This window comes from Lonchura striata, chromosome 11 (assembly GCF_046129695.1).
Source record: "Lonchura striata isolate bLonStr1 chromosome 11, bLonStr1.mat, whole genome shotgun sequence".
Lineage (NCBI taxonomy): Eukaryota > Metazoa > Chordata > Aves > Passeriformes > Estrildidae > Lonchura > Lonchura striata.
In genome coordinates this window covers 4263852-4289129 of record NC_134613.1, presented here as the reverse complement: position 1 = coordinate 4289129, position 25278 = coordinate 4263852, and the positions used below count along the sequence as shown (strand labels likewise).

Here is a 25278-nt window from a genome sequence, read left to right as displayed (position 1 = left end):
GCATATTGAATTACACAGTATTTATGAAATGTCAGGATGAGCTGTGGTAAGCAGCTGAAATGTGCTGAGATAGTGGATATCCAGTTTCTGGTATGGCACAAAATATTGCTGTGCAGGATGAAGACATCAGTTTACTACAATGCATAAAAAATGTGTTTCTGTGTTTCATTTTATGTGTTCTTTCTGGCACATCAAAATCATAAGAAAACAGCTGCCTGTAGATTATTTTATCCTAGTTTTTGAGTTTATTTACACACAGGAACCTGAAGTAGGTCAGTTTGGTGCAATGCTGCTGCAGGTAAAGCTAAGGAAATGAAGGGGTTGCTGAGGCATTTCTTCCTGTATTACTGTTTTGTTTATATTCTGCAGTTAAAACACCGTAGTTGTTAGTATGCCTAGTGAGCAGGCAGGATTTTTTGTTAAAAGGAAAATAAGTCACAAGATACAGCTTTATAATGTATACAGTAGTACATATGCCCTACTGAGAGATCAGAATACACTGTGTTGATACACAGGACATGACAAAAGGGGCACTTTCTGTCCTCAGCAGTTTATGAATGAGGTGTAAGACTTCCACATATGATGAGAATTGTATTTTGTAGTACGTGCCTTGGTTCAGGCCTTCTGTGCACATACCTGGCAGTGCTTAAATATTACATACACATAGTATGAAACGCTGCTCAGTTACAGACCTCAAGAAACACACAGCTGTTGGTAGCAGTTATGCTGGATGCTGCATCAAAGCTCTCTTTTTTTCAGAAAGACAGGAATTTGGTGGGCTCAGACTAGTGCACTAAAACCAATTATTAGAGCTGCAAGACAAATTTGTACCTGATTACTGTCTGAATGGAATTGGTTATTTAAAATTGGTTATTGGCTGTTTGTTTCTGCTTGTTTACAGGTTGCACGGCCGATACCATGAAATGGCACCAAATGTTGTGCCCATGGACTATACAAAGGATCCAGATGTTAAACTACCTATGCAGCTTATCATAAACATGCCTGAGCTGAAGGTATCACTTTTGACTGCTTGCAAACTGTATCTTAATTTCTGTAGCTCATCTGCCAGACTTTTTTCCAAAATTGATATCCAGAAGTGCTGTGGCATGCTGAGGTCTTACCCTTCCTGTTATTGTTCAAGGGCAAAACCAGCCCCAGAAACTAGAAAATATTCAGGTGAATGTCTTTCTTGTAGAGATAGTTAGGGTTGATGTTAAAGGAAATTGATATGAAATAAATTTAGCAATATTTGCTCTTTGTGTATATCCCCCGCAGAAGTCATGTACCCACAGGGATCTCTGTGTGAAGAGCTGGTTAGAAATCTGAAGTTCCTGTCTCAGTCTGTTAATAGGAAATTTGCTAGCAGTGTGCAGAATATTGCTAATAAAAAGTAAAGGTTTTCCTCTTTTTTCTCAGCTACCTGAGCACAATAAATACTGTTTTTCTTAATTATCAGAAGTTTTCATTTTCATAGGAACACTACGTGGTAGAAAGTGGAGAAACAGTCTATGTAACTGCAAATGAGAGAAGCAGTAGGTATAAGGCAATCAGTACAAAAAAAAAAAAAAAAAAAAAGAGATATTTTGTTTTTAATTCTCAATTCAACAATTTAATGATTTATGGTTTTAACAGGACAAATGTGCATTTAGCATTTATTTAGCACTTATTTAGTGTTTATTTTTAAACAGTTCATTGAATTATGTTGTGTTTTGTCACACAGTCTATTTTTTATGTATGCTAGTCAATTGATGTCTATAAATTACTATAATGTGGAAACACTTATGCGTTCAATCTGATAGTTGTGTGAAGCATTATTAAGATTTTTAAGAACACTGCTATAAAAACCTTGTAATTTATGCCCTTCCATTTAATTTTAATGATCTAGAAATTCTTCCTTAACATTTTATTTTTTTCAAATATCTGATATTTTACAAACAGAAGCTGTGCTCTAGAAATTCAGTTGTAGAGGACACTAAATCAACCTGAATTGAAAAACATTTGAATTAGATTTCAAGTTGAAGTTCACAGAACTCTTTATTCCTTTAATACCACAACCACACTTGCTGTAAGTTTGATTCTGGGATAATATAATTTATTGAACAAGAAGCGTGTTTTGTTAATGTATGTGTGTTAAAAAGTATTCGGCCAGCATTTCATATAAATGGAAACATTAAACACATACAAGCATTTAATTCAATAGAAAACCTTGGGAAAATTTTTATCCTTCAGTTATTCTTCAGACTTTGACTTAGCAAATGCCTATGGACAGCTTGGGTTTCTGAAGAAGCTGAGAAATAATTTAGAATTCTTTTCCACAGTAAACATGGGCTTCTTCAGCAAAATATATTTATGCTTTGACTTCTCAGACTTTAACTGCTAGATAGCTGAGGGTTGCTTTGTGACAAATCAAAGCTAAGCTTAGAAAAGGAAGTGGGAAATTATGATCATGCAGAGCCTTTTTGGCTTCAGTGATAGAGGATTGAATACTTAAGGAACAGCTCATTCTATGAGAACTTTCAAGATGGAAGGCCTGGTACTGAAGCTGACATACAAATCAAAAATGTTATACAGGATCATATTTAGCTTGAGATACAGGAGCATATTATACTAGCTTAACAAACTTAGATGGTAATGATAGATTTCCTAAGAGGCTTTCATGTATGAATCATAATAATGTATGGATCATGTATGGATCATAATCTGTCTACTGGCACCACAAGTCTGTGAGGCTTTCTGACTGTGCTTTGTAAGATGTCTCCAGGTAATGGAACTTGACTTTTTGAAAGTAACAGGACAAACTCACTGTTGAATTTTATACAAATTCTCTCTTAGGTCTTATAAGTCTGTGGAAGAACCTTAGAAATATTGGTTGCAAACCACTCATTTTATTTCACAAATTCTAGGAAATCACAGAGTAAAGTGCTTTCAATAGCTACTAAGCTTGTTTCCAGTAGAATCCCAGTAAGAGGAGACTAGATAATATTCTGTAACTCTTTCTGAGCATTGACACTAAAAGATGTTAAAATGCCTGGGGTCTTTGTTATGAAATGGGGTCCATCTTGCTCATGAAGCATCTTGTGGGCACCTGTGCAGACAGCGGTGAGGGGGAGAAAGTTTTCTCATGACTATATTTTTGAAGCGACCTATGTACTAACTTCAGCTCATATACTAAAAAAAAAAAAAATTAACCTTTGCAACTTGACCAGGCTGCCTAACAAATCATTACGGTGTTTTCTTTCTTTGGTAAATTTTCATCAAGGTGAAGACAAAGACAACATTTACTTCTTAAAATAGAAATAAATGACCTAAATGTCCATTGAATTCTAATAAAATTAGTGCTAATTTCAATGCACCTGGCTTTTTTCATATACACATTACATTTCCAGTTACTGGCAATGTTGAGCTCAATATCACTGCAGGTTCTGACAAATTGATAGAATCAATAATGCACTTTTCTAAATTAGATTCTGCTAATATAAAGAAAGAGCTTTACCTCATGCATTAAAGCTTTGAGCCAGGTGTTTTTTGTTTCAATGGAAAAAAAATGCTGATGGTCATTCTTTTTAATTGGTAATGAATTATTCACTAACTCCTGATTCTGAAAAGTTGAAAGTTAGGACAAGAAATAAATAAATAAAGAAGGGGAAGGTACTTTAAGTAGATTAGGTCTACCAATACATTGAAGTTAACAGAGCTACTTTACTCCATCAGTTTCATTGCAGTCTCTGTTCCCTAATTTTCACAATCTTGGTTACACAGGCACCAGTCTAATGAATTAACTTTGGGGCATTGAAACACCTGTGCAATTGCAGTAATTAATATAGCAAAACTGTAGCCATGATATGGACTGCTCAGCGTGGGACCAGGGAGAAAGCAAAAGTGATATTTTTTCAAATTAAAACTGTTTTCAGTCACATTATTGCTGTCATTGCCACAGAGCTACAGGTGGAAATGTAACCTGGTGCCAGAGACCCCTGTGGTTGGTAGCAGTGGTGGGTGTCCATACCCACATCCCAGATTGTCTCTTTCCTAGATTGTGGGTTCTCTGTGGGCACTGCAGTGCAGAGCAATCCTTCTCTCCAGAGCTGGGCAGCAAAGGGCTGCTGGAGGAGAACCATTTTTGTTTCACTTACTTTACAGTCTGTCGCTTCCTGCGTTTTGGCTCACACGGGAGCTTCATTGATCCTTGCAGGCCTTGTCATAAGCTGCACTGGGGAGGTAGGTAGTTCATAAATCTACTGCTGAAACAGGATGGGCAGCAGGCACAGGAATCTGCAGGAGCCAGCAAGGACACACAGGGAACAGCAACTCCATTGCACAGTTCAGAACCAATGAAATGGTTAGCACCCTATTTGTAGTAAGTTTAAAAGTGAATGCAAGTGAATTGCTTCAAAATGAAAATACTTTCCACAGTGTTAATAGGATGAGGTTTTAAAGTGATTTCAACAAGTCTTCAGGTTCAGAGCTTTCTGTACATTGGGTAGTTGACACCTGGGCTTTCCGTGTGAAGGGCAGTGGGTAATGCCAGAGCAGGGCAATCTTCCCAAGCCCCAGCCCTGCTCTGGGCCGATTTTTGCCTCCAGCTCATCTCAACATTCTTGCTGCATTCTGTCAGTTGTTCCTAGTTATAATGGGATGTTTTACTCCCTTCAGAGGAGCAAAACTTTACTCCAACCACTCTCCTTGCTTCTCTGAAGTCTCTTTATCTGAGCATCTCAGCTGTGTGTGCTCCAAGTGTCATAAGCAAGGGCTGTATTCTCTGCATTGAACCCCAAGCCTGCACCTCCCCGGTGGCCTGCAGTCTTGTCTGTACACTTCCCTGTCACAGTTAGGAATCAGTTCTTGTCACAATGCCTTATCTTTCCATGAGGTGCTGGTAGGTTCTGTAATATTTAAGCAATTCTGTATACAGCTTGAATCTTTGGTTTTTTGGTTGTTGTGACTTCAGTGAAGGGTTGTCATTGAACTTCATATGCTTCTGCTTTCTGACAGAACAAAATGGTCTTTTAAGACATAAACTTACCAATTTAGCTCTGTCTTAGCCTTGGTTTCTGCAGACATTTCTTAAACAGTATCCTGCAGGCACTGCAGAGAAGTTTGATGACATTCATATAATCATAGACACATAAAACCCAAGCTATTGATTTTGAGCAAGAAGAAAATGTAGAAAAAACCCTGCAAAGAAGCTTGCTTTTTTTCTGCTTCAGGACCAATTTGCTGTTGCACTCATTAAGCTTCCTTTCTGAAGCACTAGTCTTTCCTATGGAGCTTTGATAATGAACAATTTAGCTACTTTTAGATTAATGTTTGTCTGATAGCAGTTCTTTTTCTTCTCTTTTGGAATAGCTTCTGAAATTTCAGAAAGTTTACCATTGCTGAAAGGGTCCTGATTAACAATCCAAAAGGATTCTGACTTGCGATAGTCTGCAAAATAGACTGCTTTGTGGTTTTAAATATATTCTCTAAAGTCAGTGGGGACTAATGTTCAAATACAAAAGGGAAAGCCAACATTGTGTTTCTGTGGATATGAAAATTAAGTAGCATTTTGTAATGACTCTCCAGTATCTCCAACTTAATTATCTTGACCTATCTTTGAACTTTACTTGCAACCTCTTATTTCCAAAATGCAGTCAGCCTGTGAGAATAGGATTGGATGCTTGAAATTAATTCCTCAAACTAAAAAACAGATAAGGCAAAAGGCCACCTGAGTACTTTCCTAGAGTAGGGGATGGAAACTAGAGGACAGAAGAATATAACAGGTGATTTAGCTGCAATGCCAGGAGTAAACGCTCAAACAGTTTGTTAGAAAACTAATGGTTGTGTTTTATTGTAAGCTGTTATAGGTTTGTATGTTGGAACAGGTGCTGTGTGAGATTTTAAAATGCACAGAAACGCAATTATCTGAGTAAAAGAAGTGTTCCTTGCAAAGATGGATTGCAGATTTAGGGTTCTTTCGGGTCACTGCAGCAACAACATCAATCTGCAAAACAGCAGAGTTGTTTTTTGGTTGTAGCAATTCTTTGTTTCTGTCTCCCCTCTCATTTTTATCACGAGACCACAGAAAAAGTTTTTTAAGACAAGTGCAAGTTTCTAGTTTTTAATAAGAATCGCTTTTCAACAATTAGTGCTTATGGGAAAGCAATCTAGGAAAAAACATATTATTTTACCGTTTACTCCCTTCCCCCACGGCTCTTCCTTTAGATATGATGGAACCCTAATCTGTGTTCTTTAGAGTAGAGGTAATGAAATTACAGAAAGCATGTGAAAAGTATCTCTGAAGGTAAGCTAATACTTTCCATTGTGTAAGCCACAGATATACTGCCTGAAGACACATAATATGAGAAAGTTAAAGGAAAGAAATCAATATGAGGAAAGATTTTATTTTTCATTTTGGTTTTAGAGATCCATTTGGAAAAGAGTTACTTAAGAAGTATGCTTAGGTTCATTTAATTCATTCTTAATTCATTTGTATTTTCAAGACCTCTGACATGCCAAATAAATAACTCATCTTATGCAACTGCAATATGCTTATTGAGTCAGTGAGATCCTGCCCCAGCCTTTCTAAAGCACAAAGTCCTGGGCTTGATACTCACTGCTGATAGGGATATTTGCATCTGTCTGCTCCTAATTTGTTATCCAATGCTGCCTCTAAGATGTCAGTTTACTATTGTTACCATGACACTTCTCATCAGGTTTGTTCCAAAGAAAGCTATACAGTATTTTAGAAATGAAAAATAACTTTCTAACATGTTTTGATGTCCATTCTGATGTTTGGCATTCTCAATTATTAAACATATAACACACCATTTTTTGGTGTGCTTTTAGGAAGAAAGTGAGCCTTTTCATATATTTCTGCCCAAATGAATCTCACTTTGGCTTATTTATAAACTGGCAGTTTGAAGCAACAGAACCAGTTGTTTCTTCCTGCATGTCTGTGTGTGCATATCCCACGAACAGGTATATGTGTATAACCACAGGTAAATCCCACAAACAAGTAAATGTGTATTCCACAAATATTTCCAGTCATTTAAGTGAAATACTTTAATCTGAGCAGTAGTCACAGATGCACACCTGCTGTACCTACACATCATTCACAAGACATGAGTGATCACTACATATCCTTTTACAGTGAGGCTCTCTAAGCCATCTGCCTGGGTCTGGGGTGTTGTTTTTCATTCTCATGCTCTAGAGAGATGTGACCCTTTTGCTTTTTGAAGCTGCTATTATTTTTTTTTTTTTTTTTTTTTTTAGGAATCCCTATTTTCTATTCTATTTAATTAGGTTTTATCTGGCCTGGTTTTATCTTCATTTGAACTGTGAACTCATTAATCTCCTATCCTTTTAAATCCGTAGGCCTGTTCCCAATTGTGGATTCCTTCAGTCATCCAACCTTGCAGGAGAATTTGTATTTAGTACTGAATACTTTAATGGGCTGTCATTTGAACCTAAGGCTCTGTGATCCCTATTTCACCTGTCCATAAAAACAGCCTTGGGGTTCACCACAGTTACGCTAAAAATGCATTCTATAGATGCCTTTGTTCTGTGTGTGAATTATCAAGAATTCAAGTAAACTGAAAAATAACATTTTCTGGTCATTTGTCTCTCAAATATAGCTGGTTTTTGAAATTTCATTTCAAATAATAGGGTGGTTTATAAATACCTATTAGGTAATTAAATTTACAGGGGAAAAAAGAAAATAAATGGAGATATGATTGAACTTCTGAGCTTTCACAGTACTGCTTCTTTAAAGGCCAAACAAAATGCTGCATGCATATTAAAAATAGTGAACCTGATATGCCAACACCACAACCGTATATATTAATGGATCAGTATGTTAATCAGTGTCTTGGCTTCAGAAAAAATCTGTAGCACAGCTTTAATGAGATGCTGTTCACAGCCCAAGTGATGTTTGTGTTCTGTTCATGTTCAACTGAATTGAACTTATTTTCCAACTTTTATTGATACAGCTACAAATTAGTGTTGGGGTTTTGTATAGCTCTTAGAATGATGATGGGTTTTTAACTGTAAAAACATTTATTTTGGATTTCATAGTCAGTTTTCTTACACTTGCTTGTGTGTTTATGGTTTTACAATATTGTCTTAGTCTAAGGTGCTAGAAGTGATTTCAGAATAATCTCCTGTGGAGATTACATTTCATTTAAATCTCTGGAATTTTTAGTCAGTCCAGCCACAGGTTGGACATTTACATTTATCAGTGAAAGTAAAAGGCCAGAAGTGGTACTATGCAGTAGCAAGGACTGCTGAAAATTCCTGCTAAAGCATAAAAATGCATTGATGCATTTTTGGGGGGGGAAAAAAGAAAATTTGTCTTTAAATAGCCAACTTTAGAATTAAATATTCATTATTAGGGAGTGTGCAGGTTTTTTCATCTTCCAAATACCAGTCTATGTATGTCTTTCACAGGAGAATCCCTTCAAAGAAAGGATTGTGGAGTCTTTCTCAGAAGATGGAGAGGGGAGCCTGAGCTTCAATGACTTTGTGGATATGTTCTCCGTGCTCAGTGAAATGGCTCCCCGCGAGCTTAAAGCAATCTATGCCTTTAAGATTTATGGTACTATGTGGAGGGGCTCTGGTGTGCTTTCTGTGTTTGGAGTAAATGAGTGGTACACTTGGTGATCTTTGGTTCTTCTATTGTTTAGATTTTAACACAGATAACTTCATTTGTAAAGCAGACTTGGAAAAAACCCTCAATAAGCTGACCCGGGAAGAGCTGACAGCGGAGGAAATCACTCTGGTTTGTGAGAAGGTGATAGAAGAAGCTGACATGGATGGTGATGGGAAATTAGGATTTGCAGATTTTGAAAACATGATTTCCAAGGCACCAGACTTTCTCAGGTATTATTTTTTTAAAAATAGTCTCTTGCATACTTGTAGGTATTGTTTTAGGATATCACTTTGCAGTCTAATACAAGAAGTGTCAGACATAAGTATTTTACTAGAGAACTAACTAGGGGATGACTTCTTACCTAACTCACTTTACTTTCCTAGGGCATATTCCAGTTCTTTCCTAACTTAAGACTAAGAGCTTAATGACTTAATGATCGCCTTTCTGGCTTCTCCACCCGTGTTGGTGCAGTTCAGGAAAATATTTTGATCCATTATGAGCTCAAAGTCAGCCTATAGCAAGGATTAAGCCTACAGCGAGGATCCAAGTTGTCTGCATAGGAATGTGTGTCAATATTGTATACACTGTTACAAATATACATGGAAAGACTTCGATCTCTTTGCTGTGAAAGTGTTTTTTGAAGAACTGTAAAGTGTCCTGCAGAACACAGAATAGTATTTCTTTCACAAATGAAACTTCTGAGGAAAGCGGTTAAAAGCAATTCAACAATAAAGCAGGAGCACGTGATTCCACTGAACCTTGAGAAACATCACCTTCTGGAGAGGAGACAGTCAATGTAAATGTCCTTTATACATTTCTGGTATTCCTTGACTAATCAAGTGTATCAAGAGAAACCCCTTTAGAACAAGATACGTATCATCATTATGGTGAGGCTCAGCTCAGTAGGTATTCTAATATTTTGTTTACAGGTATTTCCAGCTAAGAAAAAATGTTCTTTATACTCCTATCCTGTAGAACCTGCTGGGATCAGGTAGAGTTTCCTTTAATCAATCAAAAGGCTGTGCTGCTCCTACAATGCTAGTAGAGAATGGTGATCAAATATGAAGAATTGAAGGCAGATCTGAAGATTCAGTAGAAGCTGCAGTTTCAGAAGTTTCCTGTGCCATGACTGACTTTACTGCTGTGTTGTAGAGGCTTGCAAACTGCTAACTGAGAATTCCAAGCCAAGAATGCTGTGCAGTCCAGTTATTTTCTGAGGAAGTTGCAGAGAGGAATGTTTGGCAGTGTAGCCATTGGAATGATTGTCACAATTATTTTTCTTTTTCAGTTGGGTGATGTTTTGGGAAGATGAGGAAATGAGTGAAAATTACTGAGTGATGGCTATTCAGCAAGGCAAGATGATGAATAAGAAATGGGATGAAGTGAGATGTTTATTATAGATAGGAAACAGAAATTGGAGAGTGCCAATAAAATCAAAGGATGATGCTACAAAGTAATGAAAGACTGAGTGTCCAGTTGCTCAGTTTAAACACATGTACTTGGATCTGTATCTCCTTTAGGTTTAAAATGGCAATGTGCATATTTAAGGTAGATGTTTGGCATCCCTGGCTTCCAGAGGAATCGTACCTTGCCCCTACTTTCAGGTTCAGGAGTTTAGCTGGGTCATGGGATTAATCTCTGAAGTCCTCAGGCCTAAGAGCTCTGAGTGATAAAAAGAAGGATCTCCTTCCACCTCCTAACCAAAACACTGATATAGAGCCTCTGACCAGATAGTTTCTATATATGAGCAGCTTCTGTGGGGATAACAGTACAAAAAAACCTTCATTTCTTAGCTGGAAATATATGTAAAGAAAATATTAGAATCCTCTGAAGAATCTGATGTTTCTTATGGTTCAGCAACATGTGTCTTTGAAGCTGTATTGGATCATGAGAGTGTAATGGTAAAAGGCATTGAGAATGTGTTTGGTTTCTGTTTTTCTTTAACAGCTGCAGGAAAAGAAAGTGATAGGGTCATAAGACTACTTTTATCCAAACTGATTTACATGAAAGGCTTGATCTGCCTTACTGTGTTTTACTGTTCATTTTGTCTGTAAAGGTTTTTGGGTTTTTTTTCAGGACATTGTTAGTTCTATTTTTCTTGTATGCACTGCATCACAGACTGACATACTTGTTAATACTGAACTTCCTGTTCTGAAGAACTTATCCTAATTTTTAAAATACTATGTAAATATTGCATTCCAAAGATAGATTTGACTTTTGGAATGGGTTTCACTGAAGTTTAATGCCACAATAGGTTCACCAAAGCCTGACTGGGATTGAACCTAAACAAGCACTCTCTGGCAGGAGCCAGTGCCTGCCAGCATGTGACAGACTTTGTGACATGGGACAAGAATGCAATTCCTGTAGCTGATCTCTCACCACAAAAAGCCCAGTTCTTTGTTTTAACAGTCTTGGACATATTACCTATTCATTTACTGAAACAATGCTTTCTTACCTCTTTGTGAACTAATCTCCAGCCCTGTTCCTAGCCTCTCATTTTCTTCTGAGTTTTCAGCTGTAATGGTTGTCTTAAATGATAGCCTTGGGCTAAGGGCAGGCAGGGCTGTGCAGCTTCACTGGGTAATCTACTACAGAGCATGCAAAGCACAGGAAGTGTCTGAATAGCAGATCACCAGCCCAATATGCCAGTGGAAGACTGAACTAGCTTCTTACTATTGCAAAAATATATAAAAACATGCTTTCACCCAAAATAAATTGGTCATTCAAAATCTTAAGCAGACATGTGGGAGAAATACCAACCCATCAATGTCCAAAGGCAGTAACAATTTAATTTGATTTTGCTTATCTCCATTTCTTGTGCCCAGTTGAATGCATTCCAGAATTTAAATTCAGGGAAGCCCAAGAGTAATGATTTACACTTCCAGCTGCTCAGCAACTGTGAAAATTGAATGCCTAGGAACCAAAGCAATAGTTACATTGAAAACGACTGCCAGTGAGCAATTGCAAATGCTGGGTAACTGCAGTTTGCAGGGATTTTGCTGTGATGCCATGGGCAGTCAATATTTCTGAACATCTGATCCCAGAATACCATCCTGGCATGTGGTATGAGAGCCTTCTGAAAATGCTGAGTAACTTGCAAGGCCCCAGATGATTTTTATCTGTAGTAAAGAATTTCTTACTCTGTTCTTTTCCTTTTGTCCCCACCAAAGCCACCTCTTCATACCGTGAAAGGGGGAAATGTAGGAATCCAGGCTAAGTTTTATCCCTGGATTTGCCATTGCTTGAGCAGGTGATCTTGTATGAAGCCATAGAACATTTTTTTTTCTCTCTACTCTCTTACGTGGGACCAGTGCTCACCTGACTTGTGACAAACATTGAGAACTTTCAGCCAGCTGCAAATGATCTCCATCAGCAGCATGAGATTTGAAGTTACCAAGGAGGAATATCTTCTTTACTCTGTGGAAAACCTCTGAAGGCCAGACTCCTATAGCAATATGCACTTTGAAGCACGTTGGGTTTTTTTTTAACTGTCACATTATCACACCCACTTAACATACACAACAGGCATTAACTTTGGCACCATGATCCAGTCTGCTATGAGCTGAAATTCATCCACTCTAGGTTGACTTATTTTCCTTATCTCATCATTTCTTTCTCAAACCTTTACTTAATGACCCTGTGTAGGTTTAATCTCCTACAGACAGCTTTTGCCAGCTTTATGCTGCTGTCAGGCAAATGAAGATGCAGTAAAGTGTGTTGCATGATTTGCACTACTGTCATCAAGCAATTTTTTCCAGACTAGAAGAAAACACTGTTAATCATTAACCAGAGAACATGTATTGCAGTTGGCGGTTATCCCAGAACCTGAACTAAACTGTAAATGATAAAGACAGTTACTAGTTCAGAAAATTGGATCCCAGTAGTTTTATTTCACTCAAAATTGTTATCATTAAGAAGCTGCTTGTAGTTTAATGGAAGCATTGGCAAATTGAGCTGGCACTAGCTAAGTGTTCTGTTCTACAAGACTGGTTACGTTTTCCACAGGAAATTGTTTTATAAATCATCCTGGAAGTTTCAGCTTATTTGAATGCCTGAGGGTGAAGCCTGCTGTAACAATAGGTAATGGGGTTTGAGAGGAATTTGGCATTAGTAATACCTGGGAGCTGCCAGAACCAGACAGGGAAACAACACATTAAACAATGGAAATGCAGTATTTCTGAAACTGTTGTGGGCCTTTGCCCAGCCACTAGTTAATGTTGTGACCCCAATCCTATCAAATGCTGAAGTAAAGGAAGCTCCCTTATATAGGGAATGTGTATCTCATAAGACTGTCCCAACATGCAGATTAATTAGTTCTTAAGGACTAATATTAGAGCTCGTGACTAATTTGCAAGAGATGCTTAGCAAAGAAACACTGGAGGGAAAAATCTTTGTCAGTAGTTTTTCAGAGTATTTTAGGGGCTTCTTAGTAAAAAGTTGAATCTCCAAAGGCCAAAATGACACTCTGATAAAAATAGAATTTTTTTCTAATACATTTATTTCCAGTTAGGTGAATTTGTGTGGATTTTTTTTTTTTGGAGTATCATGCCTCAAATAATTTCACATACAATGTGATGGATTTTTAGCTCCTAGATATTACCTGCATGGGAGTTAAATTTTTAGCAGTTTGGATTTATATAGTCTCTAGACATTTCTTGAATTGTGAACAAAATATTTATAATTCTTTTGTTTAAAAAACCTTAGTGCCAGTAAACTATTTGCATCACTACCTGCTTTGTCTCACAGTGTTTAGGCTGGTGTGCCAGACTGCTATACAGCATATCTTTTACTGTCACCCAGATTGAATAAGCTCCTAGAGACAAGGTTCCTAGGGACTATGGTGAATATGAAATTTTATCTCCTCCAAATACATGCCACAAGCTTCCTTTAGTGAATTTCTGATTCAAATCTCATAGCTGTAATTAAGTTAGAGTATTATTTTGGTAAAACAAAATCCAAAAAGTGTGTCCAGAAAGACTGCAGCCTCTCAAATCTTCCAAAAAGGTTTTCCTTCAGTGTAGGCAACAAACTTACAGAATTTACATACAAAAATACATAATATTCTCTTCTAATTTTAGCCAGTCAGAAAAACAGTTGATACTGTCATGACATTGAACAGATTACTTCCTATATGTTATGGACAAATTCAATTGGGGAGGCTAATTATAGATAAATCAATTAACAAGAATTTATTAAGCAGGCAGTATTAAGCAAAAGAACAGCGCTGGGCGGCTGGGGAGCCTCTGCTCTGCCACAGCACCCCTTCCCCCTTTGACCTTTTTGTTTTTATAGTCCCCCCTTTTCTTTTTCGGTTGACGTATTTTCTCTCTATGCACTCTGTGCCGGTGCAATTGGTTGCTGGGGGTTGTTTTTTTCTGCCCTTGGTGGTCGTAGGAATGAAGGCTCCTCATCTTCCTTGCAGATTGTCCTTGGCCTAAAAGTTAACTTGTATATAATTAGTTACACAGTCTTCTATGCTAGTTGCATTCCCTACTCAGTTAAAATTCTTACCTCCTTTATGCTCGTTTTGATGAACAAAGACCTTTTTATTTATTACAATCCCCCCTTTTTCTCTTTACCAATTTGTTCATTAAAATGCTTTAACTCTTGGTAGCTTAAGACCAGGGTTTCATCTACTTCTAAGACCCTGAGCAATGTTTCGTACCTATCTCTAAGCATTAGATGAGCTGCCTCTAGTCTTCCTTTTACAATGTTTATGATTTTATTTAAAATGTAAGGTCTGAAAGTTAAGCTTAGTAACAACAATATTATGGGACCTGCAATCCCCCTTATACAGAATTTCTCCTTGAGTGCCATACCCCGGAGTTTTGCACCCCTCAGGGTACCATGAGACCTTTAAAAATTTATCTGGATGGGTGACAGCCAAGGTGGTTGCTATGGTTTCACAGCCCCAGTACCCACACAGATATTCCCCGGGATAATGACAATATCCCCTCCCAGGATTGGAACTAGGACGCCAATAGGTAGCCCGGAGTTCAGGTTTACTCCATCTCCACATAGAGTTTGCCAAGTCTTTGTTAGTAACAAAAAAAATGGGAGCTACAGTGGTGGCATTATGCTTTATGACTTTCCCTTGGTCTGTTTTGGTCAGAGTCCAATTAAATGGCTGGTGTGCATAGTCCCCTTGTACAGGCCAGGTACAACATATAACTAATATGCACAGAATTTGCCAGCAAGGGTGGAGTCCAAACCGCCCCAGGGTTTGATTATCATTATCTCCCCATTCTCAGTGTTTGTTTTGACATGTTATTGCCAGGCTCACCTTTACCCTTGGGAGATCAGTATCCTTGAGGCAGTTCTTGAAATACTTTCAATTGTCCCATTTGAGGGCTCTTTCCTCCACCGCTTCTCATCCCTCTGCCTCGCTCGCTGACTCGGTTGCTCCAAGCCACGAGGCGCACCATCTTCTCAGCAGCAAGGATATTCTTCAGGAGGATCCTTACTCTGTTTTTGTTGCCTCTTTTTGAATGATTCCCAGTTTTTATCCTTCACTTGTGGTGAGTCACACTGAATCCCAGGTAAAGTTTTCCGGCAATTCCTTTTTATAATTTGAACAATTAGGGGAATTGGTTCATTGGAGTGGAAACAACGATTTTCAGGCCTAGCCCCCTTAGTAAACACCTCCCACCACTCTTGGGATTCCCTTGGTAGGGTCCCGTTCTCTTCTCCAATCCTTAGGACTGACTCTGTCAGTTCTCTTTCTAACTGATAACACCTTTACAAATACCCCTAGGAGGAGTGCCTCTATAGCTATGGACCCACCACTGTTCCTGGCAAATTTTACAAATATAGCATACAAAAGGGTAACAATCACAATCCTTATTTGTACAATATACTCTAAAATCATTAGTTATGGGATATCCATAGTCCAATATCTCACTCTACCAGCTGGTTCGTACAATTTTTACTGAGTCCATTCAGTCCATTTAAATGTGACCTTAAGATCCCCGGGCTGGCTGGTTTTTCTCCAGGGCTCTTGGGCAGCAGCAGGAATCGCTCCCTTTATTCGGCTCGCATGGTTCCACCCCTTCTCGGCGGTTCTGACTGCAGTTTCTGTAGTGAGTAAAACAACATAGGTGGCTTCCCAATTTGGGGTTAGTGAGATTTCTTTCTATGTTTTTTATTAACACCTTATCACCTGGATTTATATTATGGATTGCTAGGTCTAAAGGAGGTTGTTGCACTAGTAACCCAGCTCTTCTAGGCCCTTCCCGAGCCTTCATAAGTTGCATGACATATTGGTTAATTTGTTGGTTACTTATTTCAGGGTGATCTATAGGAGAATCCATGTCAAATAATGCACCCCATAAAGCATTTCAAATGGAGAAATTCCAATATCAATTCTGCGCTGAGTTCTTATATTTAACAAGGCTAAAGGTAAACATTTTACCCAAGATAACTGTCTTTTGTACATCAATTTAGCTGTTTCTTAATTTTCCCATTTACCCTTTCCACTTTACCTGAGCTTTGTGGATACCAGGGAGTATGATATTGTCACTTTGTTCCTAGAGCTGTAACTACTTCTTTAATTATTTTGGAGACAAAGTGTGGCCCTCTGTCTGAGTCTAGTACTTCTGCTAGTCTGTAGCAGGGGATTATCTCTTCTAATAGTATTTTTACTACTGTTTGTGTAGTTGTCCTGGACGTAGGGAATGCCTCTACAAAGTGAGTCAAGTGATCTATTATCACCAATAAGTGTTTATACCTTCCTACTTCAGGCAAATCAGTAAAATAGATTTGAATGTGGGAAAACGGTCTATGTGCCAATTCCCATCCCCCCATTTCCCACACCACTCAGGATTTCTCACACCTGGGTCTACTCCTGGGTCAGGGGTCTCTTCAGCCCCGCTAGAAATCTCAGCCCTCATTCTAGAGAGACTGCAGACTGTATAGAGAAAGTTACCAGATTAAACACCAGGAAGATGGTCTCTTTAACAGTCAGGGGAAACGGAACATTCTCTAATAGGGAGCTAAGAGATTCAGAGGAGAAGAAGGAAAGCAAAGGCTGAAAAGCCTCATCCCCTGCTTCCCCTCTAACAAACTGGCTGCACAACCATAACCATGAACCATACATTACAGGAACAGATCTCAGCACCTTTATAAACCCCCTGTAAGGCATGACAACCAAGCCCAGCCTAATGGATATTCTGGTCAGTGCCCTTCTACTGCAAAAACTACGTATTAGGGACAATACCAGAGCTATTCCTGGATTAAAAAAATAAACCTAGGGACCATAGAGGGATTAAGATCTCAAAAAACCCTAGGGACCAGAAACACATACAGGTCTCCACTCTAAAAGACACTATGAATTCAAACAACAGAGCCAGTAACTGCTCCATACTAACACAAAGTAATTGGAACCAAAATATGATTAGAACAGGGTTTTTTCCACTCTCTCCAGCCACGAGATGGGCAGCAAAATATTTGTCCTAGTTTAGGGCAAATTTGGGAGAAAAACCTCTGGAAGGAGCCCCCAGAAAACAAGCCCACATGGCCCCTCCCCACCCGCCTGATTCAGGAAGAATTTTCTCTGAGAGAAGTGGAAAAGAACCTGTTTATTTAACAAACAAAACCTTTCCCAGCACTAAAAAAATGAACAACACCAGATGACAACAAAACTCTTTCACCACTCTGAAGAGATGACAAATCCAGAAAGTCTCTCCTGGGAGTGGTCGCCCGGGTCTGGGCGCTGGGGATTGCTCTGGGCACTGGGGATGGCTGCTGCGGATCACAGAGCGCAGGCTCCCGGTGCTCCTCGGGGTTCCCAGGTCCCAGTCTGGAGCAGGTTGGAATGATGTTCAGGAAAGGGAAAGGAAAAAAAAAAAAACAGTCTAGGGAAAGAATTGGACTGCTTAGCTAAACTAATTTAAAAAGCAACAGCAAAAGCAAGCAAAAGAAAAGCAAAGCAAAGCAAGCAAAAGCCAGCAAGCAAAGCAAAGCAAGCCAGCCAGCACTGGCCTCTTCTAGACAACAGACCACGGTGTGGGGGAGGTGAGCTGGCAGATAACAATACAAAACAAACCTTCACTTTCTGAGTCAGTTCTGAAAACACAGAACATAATATCAAACATAAACAGAACACACGATTGCAGATACAAACACCATAACGTCACCCTAGGACATTCCACCCCTTATCTCCATATCACCAACATCATGTAAAACCTTCATCAGGTAAAAACTTCCATCTTTCACTTACTCATACACATTTCCTTCCATCTCACTTACTCAAACCTTTGACACATATTTCCTTCTGTCTCATGTCTGTGTGTTTTCATGTACAGACACTGGCAGCACCATCCAGCAAACAGTGATATTTGCACGAGTCTCACCCCACAATCAGATCCCCCTGAGGTACACATCGTGTTGCTCCATCTCTCTGCATTATCCACCATGTACAACCTGGTCCCTGAGCAAAGACAATCCCATGAATGGGTTTGTCTGTACTTGAGGCAGAATTGATCCACGCTGTTTTAACTAACAAACCTGACATGTGCCTCTGGGACTTTATCTCCATCTACTATATTCAGGGGCTCAGACTGGGCAGGACCTGCTCGATTGGTGGAACCTTGGCTGTTAACTAACCAGGTGGCCTTTTCTAAATGCTACTCCCAATTTTTGAAAGATCCCCCACCCAATGCTTTCAAGGTGGTTTTTAACAGTCCATTGTACCTCTCCACTTTGCCTGCAGCTGGTGCATGGTTTGGGATGTGGTACACCCACTCAATGCCATGTTCCCTAGCCCAGGTGTTGATAAGGCTATTCTTGAAATGAGTCCCATTGTCTGGCTCAATCCTCTCAGGGGTACCATGCCTCCAAAGGACCTGCTTTTCAAGGCCCATGATGGTGTTACGGGCTGTAGCATGAGACACAGGGTAGGTTTCCAACCATCCAGTGGTGGCTTTTACCATGGTGAGCACGTAGCGCTTGCCTTGGCGTGTCTGGGGCAGTGTGATGTAGTCAATCTGCCAGGCCTCCCCATACTTGTACTTGGACCACCGCCCACCATACCAGAGGGACTTCACCTGCTTGGCCTGTTTGATGGCAGCACAGGTCTCAGTCATGGATCCCCAAGAAATACTGTTTATGGTTAGATCCACCCCTCATTCTCATGCCCACTTATAGGTGGCATCTCTGCCCTGATGGCCTGAGGTATCACTGGCCCATTGTGCTCATAGCAACAGCCATTGGTTGAGGCTCACAGTCTGGTTTAGCTGCTGGTTTAGGCTCACTGTCTGGTTTAGCTGCTGGTTTAGGCTCACTGTCTGGTATAGCTGCTGGCTTCGAGCTTGGGCTGTTGGTTTCAGCCTGAGTGACTGGGATCGCTGCTGATTTATCTCCTTGCCCCCCTTCCTCTGTCTGCTGCCCTACAGTATCTAGCACGGTGCAATAAGCATATGCCAGGGCCTAGCTCACTGCAATGATCTTTTTCTCCTTAGACTTATCGTGGCATTTCTCTTTCAGGTACTCTGCCACCTCAGCTGGATTCTGAATTTGTTCACATGGGAAGTCCCAGGCTATAGGGTCAGAAAATTCCTTTAAAATTTGGTCCATATGCTCCTATTTATTTCTTGAACTCCCTTACATCTCCTGAGTTGAGAGGTACCTCCATATAACCTATTCCCAGAATTTGTGTTGGTTGTCCCTGCTGACCAACATTGGGGTTAGGGATCATTCCCAAATCTACTTCCCTTAATGGATATAGAGCTTGCCTTTTCCTTTCTCTTTCCCCCCTTGTTAGACTACGAGTAATGCAGCAGTTTTCCTTAGAGACCGGCTCTGGGATTTCTATCTCTTGGTTACCAAAATCTTCCCCTTGATCCAAATCAGGGTAGACTGCAGGTGGTGCTGGTGGGGGTGGAGGAGGGGGAGGTATGTATGGTAGAGGGGGTGCAGTTGGAACTTCCTCAGGCTTTTTATTTTTCTTTTTCACTCCCTGAGTGCTTAAGACAAAAGGTTTTGCTCTTGTTTCCTCCACTATCCAGAGAGCAGCATACTTGCTTTCTTCCATATCAAAAGGTTCTTTAGAGTTTACATAAATGTTTAATGCCTGGCAAATCCAGTCCTCGAAGTTTCCAAACACTGGCCAAAATAAATTACCACTACGGATTTGTTTTCCTCCCCATACTTTTATACAATAATGTATCATTTTTGCCATAGCCTTCCCTTTTCTTGAAGGATGTTCATCCCAAGATTTTATCATTAGACCTAACGGACTGTCAGGGGGGATCTGGGGAAGCGTTACCGGGGTCCCCGTCCCATGGAAGCAGAGGGCTTGCTTTTCCTCTGTCCCATCTCCCAGGACACCTTCAGGCACACACACACTCGCAGCCCCTGTTGGTGCCCAGCCCCTCGCGGGCTCTGCAAACCGCACTACTCAGAGCTCTGCCCGTGCCTCGTCCTACAAGGACGTCTCACGCGTTATGTCCTGGGATCCCAGCCCAACCCAGCGGATCCCCACTTTTATACTCACGCTGTCCTGCATCTTCGCCCGGCTTCGTGCACAAAGATTACGGGGTTACTGGTATCCCTTGTGCTCAATACCGAATTTGGGTTCGTCGGTAAGGGCCTGGGAAGGAAAAGCCTGCACCAGGGCCACTGCAGAGGCAGCGGGGCGCCTCCCTGATTAGGAATTCCCACCCGGTCGCCCTTATCCGAGTCACGGCACCAAATTTGTTATGGACAAATTCAATTGGGGAGGCTAATTATAGATAAATCAATTAACAAGAATTTATTAAGCAGGCAGTATTAAGCAAAAGAACAGCGCTGGATGGCCGGGGAGCCTCTGCTCTGCCACAGCACACCTTCCCTCTTTGACCTTTTTGTTTTTATAGTCCCCCCCTTTTTTTTTTCCGGTTGACGTATTTTCTGTCGATGCACTCTGCACTGGTGCAATTGATTGCTGGGGGTCTTTTTTTCTGCCCTTGGTGGTCATAGGAATGAAGGCTCCTCGTCTTCCTTGCAGATTGTCCTTGGCCTAAAAGTTAACTTGTATATAATTACACAGTCTTCTATGCTAGTTGCATTCCCTACTCAGTTAAAATTCTTATCTCCTTTAATGCTCGTTTTGATGAACAGAGACCTTTTATTTATTACATATAGATAGTGGGGTTTCAGTATGCCCTCTTTAAATTGTCTCTCCCTCTCCTGCTGAGATGCTCAGGAGCTCTACTGAAGCCTGGTGGCAGTTGTAAGGCATGCTACTTATGTATTAAAGAGTAAATAGAGGGTAACAACCAGAATCTCCTGGTCCAACAAGAAAAACAACTTTACCTGCCTAATTTGTCTTGGTTAGGATCCAAATACTGTGCTATAGCAAAAGTACCATTGGGAAACACTTAGCTCTGCTCTGATGCCTTAGGTTTTAGCTTTTATATTTTTCAGATCCTGTATTACTTTAGTGTGTAGTTCTGAGCTTCATATTAGGGGATGGTGAGCTTTCTTCACAGGGCAGGGCAACAAAACAATTCCTTTCCTAGGCTGGGACCAAGAACAACCGATCCAAATTTCAGGCCAAAGAACATAAACAATGTGGACTGAAGAGAGAAAAACAAGAGGGATGGGACTTCATGGGCTAAAGCTGGAATTGGACAATTAACTCCAATATGCAAATGGACCAGAATTTATAAAAGAGAGAGACCTTGTGGCCAGTTGTCCATTTGGGTTCACCTTGGGCATAGCCCTGGCTGGGCTTTTGTACTGCCGAGGATGGATCCACTGAGGTCTTTTAAAAAATCCCCACTTTATTCTTTAGCTCCATCTAGCCTCTGGGCTAGGCCTGTTGCAGTGCCAGGTTTCTTCAGCCCGGCTGGCTCCCGACGCCGGCAGCAAGTGTGGGCTGCCCCAGACAGCTGTCGAACCAGGGGCGGCTGTAGAGCACAGCTGCTCTACGCACGGGGGGACTGCATTGAGGGCAGGGACAATGAACACGGAGAGATCTCCTCTGTGTTTTCCAAAGGCGTTTATTCCCAGGAGGGTCAGGGACAGAAAGACACTGAACAAAGGCACATACCACCTGATACACAGGGGAGGTCTTAGGGGTGGGTACAATCTTTAACCAAGTGGGAGAAACCTGGGGAGGATCACAAGGTGGGGATACAATGTTTAAACCAATAGGGGAATTACAGGGGAGGAGAAAAACAAACCAATGGGGCCTCGAAGGATACAAAATTGGTAGGGAAGTTTCTAGAGAAAAGGGAAGGGATTGACAATGAATGGGAGGAGGAACAGGGAACAAAAGGGCAGATCTTTGGGGGAGATGGACGGCTAGGGCAAAACCAACAACACAGTGGGGAAAGGAACGCTCCGTTGGTAATACAATGTACTATAACAATACAAAATAGGGGAGGTTATAAAACTGACTACTAGGACCAGATTACAATCAAAACCATGCACCACAACATAGGTCAGCCTTCACAAGGCATCACCTGTACAGCCAATAAATTGGGTAATTTAGACTTGATTTAATCCAGTATGGAGCTTGGGTCCTGAGCTAACATTTTCAGAAGATGGAATTTTCTCCCAGGAGATTTTAGTCTTCTCAAAGCATGAAAGAAGAAAGTAATTTTTGTTTTTCCTACAGCACCTTCCTTTTTGTACTTAAAAGAATTTTTTTTGCATGGTGAGAAATGTGTTTATATGTCTTAATCTTTTTCTCTGTTTTGCAGTACTTTCCACATAAGAATCTGAAGATGTTTCTGCCAGTCCAGCCTTTCTGAATCTCAGGCACTCCAGGGACTTTTGTCCTCTAATGAGGGCTTCTTAGAACTCAGCAAAAAGTACTGAAAGAATTCTGGTCCACAAAGAGACAGAAGCATCATGTGATCTACAGGATATTTGCAACAGACACATTTTTATCTTCTCTGCTGGCCAAGCACTCTGGAAAAGATGGTTGGTTGTTGGATCATGGTATTTCTTTTTTCCCCCCCCTTTTTTTTAACAGTCAGAATCAGAATATTATTGAACGTATTTCCACAGAGTTTTTATATTTGTGAATATTTAATACTGCTCTTAAAAGTGAAAAAAAACCCACAAAAACCCAAACCAAACCAACCAAACAAAGAAACAAAAAAACCACCAAAAAAATCCCCAAAACTGAGAGATTAGCTTTGGTGTGTTTTCCAAGAGTATTTGGAAGGAAGCATGGGCCTTAAATAATGAGATGCCTCTATCACTGTGTTGTACAGCTGGGATCTTGCGTGGAAAATACCTGAGGTGAAAGAATTGCAGTCAAGATCAAGCTCCCAGTGTTGAAGACAGCCACAGCCCAGGTTTGCCTTTCAGCCGCTAAAATGGCGACTGCTGGGTTTGGTGCTTACCTTCAACCGATACTTTATGGATTGTTGTGTCCTTATAAAACTTGAAATATTTGCCTTTTGTATATGATAACTGTGTACGTGATGAATTTCTTCCCAAGATAAATGTTTAAACAGTGTCCTTATTCTCGAAGGGGCTCCTGCATTTTACTCATTCTATGGGCTGATAATGTTCTTGAATGGAGGAACATGGTCATCTATAACTCATGAAGAAATTGAAGAAGCACAGAACTATTAAGAACATGAAAAGATATTTTCTTTTGAAACAAGCTATGCAATCTCTCCCATAAAATGCATTAATACAGTTCTATCTTTTTCCTTTCCAGCTGGAAATCAGCTAGATCTTTTTGTTGGGGGTTTTTTTGTTGTTGTTTTGGGGTTTTAAAATTTATTTTTACTTCCAGTATTGTTTAGGTACTGGGACCCGAAGACAATCATATGTGTATTAATTACTGTTCTAACAGTCAATAGAAGGGCTCTGTCACTTACATGGCTTCTGTATCAAGGTCATCACAATTAAAACTTTTGAAGCATTCTGTTGTGCTTTGAGAATTTTTAGGCTGACCACATACTAATTTCTTTTCTGATCGTTATTCCAATTACAAAAAGTTAAATCTTTCAAAGGATGAAATGTGTTACATAGAAAACTGTTAAAGTGGAGAACCTAACCTTTATAATTTCTGTAGCGATAGTGATGCCTATCTACCTCGGAAACTCTTCTGTGTGGTGGGCTTGCAGGGTAGCTTGCTGTTCAGATTTACACACTATGAATAAAGAAGAAATATTTCTCTAGCAGTATGTGTGTACATTAAAAGTTTAAATGGAAATTTTGGATATTCAAGGTATACAGGACAGACATGTCTAAGACTGCACAGTGAAAATGACAGTAGTAACATTAATTTGTAATAAATCTCTTAGACCTATCATGTTCATTAATGTTTATAGTATTTTAATGCTTCCTCCTACTGATTACTGTTTAGATAAAGAAATTAAACTTGAATTCCCTTACCCAAGTTAAAATTAACAGAAATCAATCTTCATATTCAGTTCTGATTGGGTAAAAAGAGATTCAAGCATGTTTTTCATTTTGAGCAGATTAAGTTAGATGTATTGGCTGAATCAAAATATTTGCAAGACATTGGCATTAAGAGAGATTATGTTAAAATTACTTCCTATTAATTGAAGTATCAGCCTAATTTTTAAAAAATTTATTTCAAGACAGACATTTAATCTTGGAAGTCTTGTGAGGTGTGTAGGAATATATGATTAGGATGTATTTGTAAAATACCAGGTTGCAAGATTTGGGATCACGTTTTCCGGACAAAAAGGATCTGGTGCTGATGACATAGGTCCTTTTGGCATCAACATTCTTCTCTGTGTTATGATTGTTATTAGCTAAAATTCCTGTTTTCCTGGCACTGTGTGTCATTCTTGGGTTATGTCATACTCCCCTCTTAAAGAACAAGGGGCCTTGGAAGTGCTCAGTGTGTTGTTTCCCTGGGTCCTCCCTGACCTAAATGTCACAAAGTCCTTTAGGAGACACATGAGCTTGCAGCCAGATGTTTGACCTTGGAGTCATCCACCTGAGCTGAGAAACAAAGAGAAAAAGAAATTAGGAGCATATTGTGGAGAAATATTCCTGTTCATAGAGACGTGTTCTTGCAAAATACTGCAGATACAAATGTGTGTAGCTGTTTTAACTGCCTTTAATTTTTTTACTTACATTCATGTCCTGTAAAAAAAACGGAAGCAACATCATGTGTCCCTGGCGTTTGAGAGAGATCTGTACACTCAATCCTTCAGCACTGCCTAGTGGTGGGTGAGTATTTCCAGCACCTGATGTCAAAGGTGAGGGATAGATTTCTGAAGAGCTTTGTATTTGTGCTTTCACAGTTGTCTATAGCTGGATGTCTTGCAACTGGCAGTTTTCTTACAGCAAGATTGTTGAGTGAGTAGTTCAGTGGGATGCAAATTTCATCCTGTCACATGGTACCAAACCTGCTGGACTTTGGCAGTTGTATAACTGGCACAATCTAGCAGATTCTCTAGCAAGTGTTTCTTCAACCAGCCTCACTCTAAAAGAACTATCAGGCCATGTGGAAAGAAACCAAAACAGTAAAAGAGGTTTAGATTGAAACAGTTTTGGATTTGGCCAAAAAACAAGAGGACATGAATATTGAATTGCAGAAAAGTGTTAAATATAAACAGACATTACTATATTTCTTCAAAAATGGACAAAGAAAAATGAAAACCATTACCTAAAGCCTGTATCAAAACAGCTGTGTGTGTGATCTTTCATTTATATACAGTTAAAACATC

At 39.8% G+C, this 25278-nt stretch overlaps 1 protein-coding gene across 1 annotated transcript; it reads left to right on the top strand.

The window, feature by feature from the left end:
* The first annotated feature begins 864 nt into the window (after positions 1-864).
* Positions 865-23754, top strand: CIB2 (calcium and integrin binding family member 2). The gene is made up of 4 exons (XM_031505761.2): positions 865-1013; positions 8425-8572; positions 8661-8856; positions 22312-23754. Exons 1-4 carry the CDS (start codon positions 924-926, stop codon positions 22331-22333), a joined length of 456 nt encoding a protein of 151 aa, XP_031361621.1. The 5' UTR covers positions 865-923; the 3' UTR covers positions 22334-23754.
* The last annotated feature ends 1524 nt before the right edge of the window (positions 23755-25278 follow it).

Excerpts from the sequence above, each read along its gene's own strand:
- CIB2 (XM_031505761.2), top strand. The coding sequence starts at position 924 with ATGGCACCAAATGTTGTGCCCATGGACTATACAAAGGATCCAGATGTT. Across the intron at positions 1,014-8,424 it reads TAAACATGCCTGAGCTGAAG|GAGAATCCCTTCAAAGAAAG; the intron begins GTATCACTTTTG and ends TGTCTTTCACAG. Across the intron at positions 8,857-22,311 it reads AAGGCACCAGACTTTCTCAG|TACTTTCCACATAAGAATCT; the intron begins GTATTATTTTTT and ends TCTGTTTTGCAG.